The sequence below is a fragment of the Panicum virgatum genome, chromosome 7K, assembly GCF_016808335.1.
Source record: "Panicum virgatum strain AP13 chromosome 7K, P.virgatum_v5, whole genome shotgun sequence".
NCBI classification, from domain to species: domain Eukaryota; kingdom Viridiplantae; phylum Streptophyta; class Magnoliopsida; order Poales; family Poaceae; genus Panicum; species Panicum virgatum.
Genome location: NC_053142.1, coordinates 21311399 through 21317364, shown reverse-complemented (window position 1 = coordinate 21317364; position 5966 = coordinate 21311399). Strand labels below are relative to the sequence as shown.

The 5966-nt window shown below is 50.9% G+C and overlaps 1 protein-coding gene across 1 annotated transcript; it reads left to right on the top strand.

The window, feature by feature from the left end:
* The first annotated feature begins 300 nt into the window (after positions 1 to 300).
* On the top strand, positions 301 to 2494 carry LOC120642947 (4-coumarate--CoA ligase-like 9). The gene is made up of 3 exons (XM_039919507.1): positions 301 to 1908; positions 1987 to 2054; positions 2145 to 2494. Exons 1-3 carry the CDS (start codon positions 301 to 303, stop codon positions 2374 to 2376), a joined length of 1908 nt encoding a protein of 635 aa, XP_039775441.1. The 3' UTR covers positions 2377 to 2494.
* Positions 2495 to 5966: the final 3472 nt, after the last annotated feature.

Below are 5966 nucleotides of genomic sequence, written 5' to 3'. Positions count from 1 at the left end.
CGCGGATAAGGAGAGGGCGAGGGGAGGAGTGAAGGGGCGGCACGGCTCGCGAGGATGGCCGGCACGTGGCACGGAAGCCGGGGTTGACCGGCGGCGGCGACGCGTTCGCGCGGCGCGCGGAGGAAAGCAGAGAGAGGAGGAGAGGGAGAGGCTGACAAGCGGGCCCGGCGTGGGATTTTCTTTTTCTTCTTTTTTTTTCAGGGCTGTGACAGTACTGTACAAGATTACGACGAGAAGAGTGGTGTTATAACAGCCAAATGCAAGCCCAAGTCTTCGGTGGGAGAGCTCCGCTCAAAGGCCATGACCCAACGACCGAACCTCACCTGCACACCACTTGCCCTGACACCACACAAGAATTGTGTCACCGCCGCGGGCCGCATGCCTTCACCTTCCTCCCGTCAGCCAAGACCTCCTCTCCTGCTCTCTACAAATGCCAAGGCCGCGCCCTTCCTCCTGCTCGCCGCCAACGCTCTCGCCACCACCAACACCCGACTACCCACCACCGGCAGCCTGCAGCTCAGGATGGGCGACGCGGCCATCGCCGCCGTTCGTGAGGAGCAGGGGGAGGAGGAGGAGCACATCTTCCGGAGCCGGTTCCCGCCGGTGGCCGTGCCGGACGACGTGACGGTGCCCGAGTTCGTGCTGGCGGGCGCCGAGGCGTACGCCGACAAGGTGGCGCTCGTGGAGGCCGCGCCGGGGGGCCGGTCCTACACCTACGGCGAGGTGTGCCGGGACGTGGCGCGGTTCGCCCGGGCGCTGCGGTCGGTGGGCGTCCGCAAGGGGCACGTCGTGGTGGTGGCGCTCCCGAACCTCGCCGTGTACCCGGTGGTGTCGCTCGGGATCATGTCCGCGGGCGCGGTCTTCTCCGGCGTGAACCCGCGCGCCGCAGCCGCGGAGATCCGGAAGCAGGTTGAGGACTCGGAGGCCAAGCTGGTGGTAGCCAACGAGGTGGCCTACGACAAGGTGAAGGGCGCGGGCGTGCCGGTGATCGGCATCGGCGACGTGGAGCGCATGCCCGGCGCGATCAGCTGGGACGAGCTCCTCGCCGCCGCGGACCGCACGGGCGCGCCGGTGGTGGCGCTGGACCCCGTGCAGCAGTCGGACCTGTGCGCGCTGCCCTACTCGTCGGGCACCACGGGGGTCTCCAAGGGCGTGATGCTGAGCCACCGGAACCTGGTGTCCAACCTCTGCTCCTCCATGTTCGCCGTCGGGCAGGAGCTGCTCGGGCAGGTGGTGACCCTGGGCCTCATGCCCTTTTTCCACATCTACGGCATCACCGGCATCTGCTGCTCGACGCTGCGGCACAAGGGCACGGTGGTGGTGATGGACCGCTTCGACCTGCGCACCTTCCTGGGCGCGCTGGTGACGCACCGCGTCATGTTCGCGCCGCTGGTGCCGCCGGTGATGCTGGCCATGGTGAAGAGCCCCGTCGCTGACGAGTTCGACCTCTCCGGCCTCGCCCTCCGGTCCGTCATGACCGCCGCCGCGCCGCTGGCCCCAGACCTCCTCGCGGCGTTCCAGAGCAAGTTCCCGGGGGTGCAGGTGGAGGAGGCGTACGGGCTGACGGAGCACAGCTGCATCACGCTGACGCACGCCGGCGGCGGCGACCCGCACAAGGGCCCCGTCCAGATCGCCAAGAAGAACTCGGTCGGCTTCATCCTGCCCAACCTGGAGGTGAAGTTCATCGACCCGGACACAGGGCGTTCCCTGCCCAGGAACACCCCCGGGGAGGTCTGCGTCCGGAGCCAGGCCGTGATGCAGGGCTACTACAGGCAGAAGGAGGAGACGGAGCGCACCATCGACGACAAGGGCTGGCTCCACACCGGCGACGTCGGGTACATCGACGACGACGGCGACGTCTTCATCGTCGACCGGATCAAGGAGCTCATCAAGTACAAGGGCTTCCAGGTACACGCACTGAGAGCTAGCTGCTCTGTTCGTCACGCACTGAGAGTCTGAGATGGATTGCTGACCGACTCGCTGCAGGTTGCTCCTGCCGAGCTGGAGGCCATTCTCCTGTCCCACCCGTCGGTGGAAGACGCGGCCGTCTTCGGGTAAGCAGCCAGCAGCGACCAATATCAGTTGGTCATGAACTACACATGCTTGGAAGAGCTTGACCGGCGCCGTTGACCGACGACGTGCAGGCTGCTGGACGAGGAGGCCGGCGAGGTCCCGGTGTCGTGCGTGGTGCGGCGGCGCGGTGCGGCGGAGAGCGAGGCGGACATGATGGCGTACGTGGCGACGCGTGTGGCGTCGTACAAGAAGCTCCGGCTGCTGCGGTTCGTGGACGCCATCCCCAAGTCGGTGTCCGGCAAGATCCTGCGTAGGCAGCTCCGGGACGAGTTCGTCAAGAAGGCCAAGACGGCCGCGGCGTAGGGGGCAATCGAGTGGCCACGCTTGAATTTCCTACATAAATTGTAAGATGAACTACATGTGTGTACTTGATGAACAACTAATATACGAGCGTACAAGCAAGAGAAGCTGATTCCACACCTACCCCCCCCCCCCCCCCCCCCCCCAACTGTTTCTTTTCTACCTCAATCTGCTGTTTCGCCTTCTCATTTCCATGCCCACCACACTGACCACTTGGGCAGAATGTACAAGCACCACTGGGTTTTTTTTTACGCCAAGCACCACTGGGTTGGTAACGGTCCCAGGGGCGGACACAGCAATAGATAAAGACAAGGACCAAAACTATGGATTAGGCTGCATGCTTCCGTTGTCTATGGATTGGGCTGCAAGATTGTGGCCCTAAACTAACTGTGCCAATAGATGTTAATGGGCCATGACTAGGCTACTAGGGCCACGGCATGGGTGGCCCCAGTGGCAGGCCCGCCACCGGTAACAAACAACGGCCATATTTTTTTGTTATTTTCTGTGCTATGTTTGGTGCGAAAGTGTGGATTTCAGTTGAAAATTGGTGTCCAAATTGCTATTTACTCGTTCACATGCAACCATTTTCGATGTTTTATAAAAAAAACCCATAGTCTTAATGAAACTTTCAAGATTCTTTCCGAACTCCAATTAAAAGCTTTAGTTTATTAGTTGAAAACTATTCTTTTACAAAAAATAAAGTTCAAACATAGTTTTTTTTTCTTTTTCATGGAGTCTATGGTTTTATTTAATTTGTTCCCAATTCCATAATTGGAGTAAACAAATGCAGAGTATCACATACACATGCATATTCATCCACGTGAGTACGCTCTATCTCAAGATGGAGCCCTACTATTTTCATTCATCTTCCCCACCAATTTCCAACCAACATCCAATCGAGTAGGAATGGACGAGGGGTAAAAAGGTCTTTGCATACAATTAGCTGTAGGGACGGCAACGGGTCGGGTTCGGGTCGGTGGAGTGTCTGGGCACCCAAAACCGAAACTCAAACTTAAAACCCGAATCCGATCCGAATACCGATTCGGGTTAAAATACATCCCTAAAACCGAAACCCGCGGATACCCGAAACCCGATTGGATACTCGAAATCCACTTTTGTATGGCAACATAGTAAGAGCAATAAGTGTTTTTTATAAACATATACATGATATATATATAACATTTATATGTATAAACAAGATGCAATAAATAGTAAATAATTTCCTAAGTCAACATAGAATAAATTTAATAGTCTAAGTAAATAAATTTATTACTAAGTATACTGTAAAACATGAGATTTTACTCCAAATGGTTATTCATTGGGTATCCACGGGTGAAAAACCAAACACGTAACCGAACTCGATAAGTTTCAGGCCCCGAACCCGAAAATTGTGGGTGAGAAATCATCCCCGAACCCGAAACCGCAAAACCCGAAACTTGCGTATATCCGACCCGAAACTGAACCATTGCCATCCTTAGTTAGCTGAGATTAGCTGGGTTCAATAAGCTAATGGAATAGTATAATTTCAATTAGCTCAAAAGGCATTAGCTATTCCATTAGCGGATTTGTTTGGATATCTAGGGGTGTTTGGTTGGGAGGGCTAAACTTTAGCATCACATCAAAGAGAATATTTTATTTAAAAATATTAGATAAAATCTAGTTACAAAACTAATTGCAGAACTCCTAGGCTAATTTGTGAGACGAATTTAATAGAAGTAATTAATTCATAATTAGTGGGTGTTTACTGCAGGCTCCCTAGATTCATCTCGCGAATTAGTGCATATTTGTATAGAAAGTTCTATAATTAGATTTTGTTTAATAACTAGTAGAATGCTCGTACGTTGCAACGGGAGTCGATTTTCTTAACGCGGAAAAAGAGTATACAAGAACAAATCATGATGCAATCATGCAAATCAAACATCTAACTGGATACCAACAGTCTGAGCTAAAAATTCAATTATAAAAAGATGCAAATCTGCCAACAAATATTCACCATTGTCATCAAATAAGTGTACACTATATTCTATTTTATATCTCTTTCAACGATGCGGCTAAGATAATATTTTACATCTGCAGGAAGTAATTTTTTAAAAGAATTCAAGTCCCACGTCAACATATAGATGATGAAGTTCTGACGCATGGTGCAAGCATCCTGGAGACAATTCGAATACATAAATATATACATCTTATATGTGATCGATACAGATAATTATTAAAGATCCCAAATTTTTTTTTTGCACAAAGTAGTATACTCACCTTATAAATTACCGTGCTTAGCGTACTTTTCCACGCAGACATATGCTGCAGAACCAGATAGCACGTGGAATACCTATGACAGCATTCCTTTCAATCATATTGCATCTAATTCCCCACAAATTAGCATGCAACCAAAACTTAATCCAGCATAAGGAAAAGAAGCCATTTTATTGCTGATACAACCACGGCAACAGAACATGTAAACAGTTCCTACATATGAGCCATTATATTACTTTCATACCACACAATAAGTTAAAAGAGCTTTTATCTCCATTGTGCTGTTACTTCCATACAAGAACATGAATTGAATAACTCCAAACCTAAAACAGATAAAAAGGAAAAAGGAAAGGAAACAAAAAGCATGTTATCCAACACCTTTTTTCTTTTTCCGTGCTTCACGTCTCCTCAGATTTTTTGCATTCTTCTCTTCCTGAGACATTGCAGCATACCTTGCTCTTTCTCTTTCCCACTTACGTTGCTTATTATTATTGTTTGCTGACGATGAATTGGGTACATTCTCAGCCCCTACGTTGTAAATATTACAACCAATATACTCAGCGCAATACAAATTATAGATAAATTATTCCTTAAATTGCAACAATTACCTAACAATCTAGACTGGATTGAAATTGTTCTATAGGTGAAATTGTGCAACAGCACTGGACGTGTTGTATCAATAGACATCCCCAGCAGGATAATCTCCAAAAATCACATATCACATCATGCAGTTTGCTAGTACAAGAAATAGGATGCTTCTGTTTCTTGTTATCGGTTGAGCAACAGGACTGGGACCGGGCTTGTTTTCTTGGCTGTGATATTTTACTTTTTATGCACTACTGTTAGAGGAGTCAAGGGCCTATTGGGCCCTACCCCATTAGGGCTAATTAGTTGCTTGCTTAGGGATCAAGTAAACCTCTCTATATAAGGAGAGGAGATGTATCAATCTAATCAAACAAGAGATTAGAAGGAAATCCCTTCTCTCTTGCCGGCCGTGAGCGAAGCCCGCGACCGGCGTTCCTAGCGCCCCCACAGCCCCAAAACCCTAGCCGGCGCCATCTCGTGAATAGTACCAGCGGTACTGTAGCACCGCGGGTACTGTAGCACACCCATCGCTGCTGCCCTCCGTTGTGGGTGTTACGGAGGAAGTATGAATGGCTGGGAGGTGGACGTGGTTTAGGCGCGCGGCGGGAACGAGCGCTTGACGCCGTCCTGACGGCCGGCGGCGAGACTGCTGGAACGTGGAGAGCAGGCGCAAGACGCCAGGGAGAAAGAGATAAACTCTATCTCTGGCTGATCTCCTCATTCCTTGGATGATGGTTCTTATACAAAATATCTTA

Excerpts from the sequence above, each read along its gene's own strand:
- LOC120642947 (XM_039919507.1), top strand. The coding sequence starts at position 301 with ATGACCCAACGACCGAACCTCACCTGCACACCACTTGCCCTGACACCA. Across the intron at positions 1,909-1,986 it reads TCAAGTACAAGGGCTTCCAG|GTTGCTCCTGCCGAGCTGGA; the intron begins GTACACGCACTG and ends GACTCGCTGCAG. Across the intron at positions 2,055-2,144 it reads GAAGACGCGGCCGTCTTCGG|GCTGCTGGACGAGGAGGCCG; the intron begins GTAAGCAGCCAG and ends GACGACGTGCAG.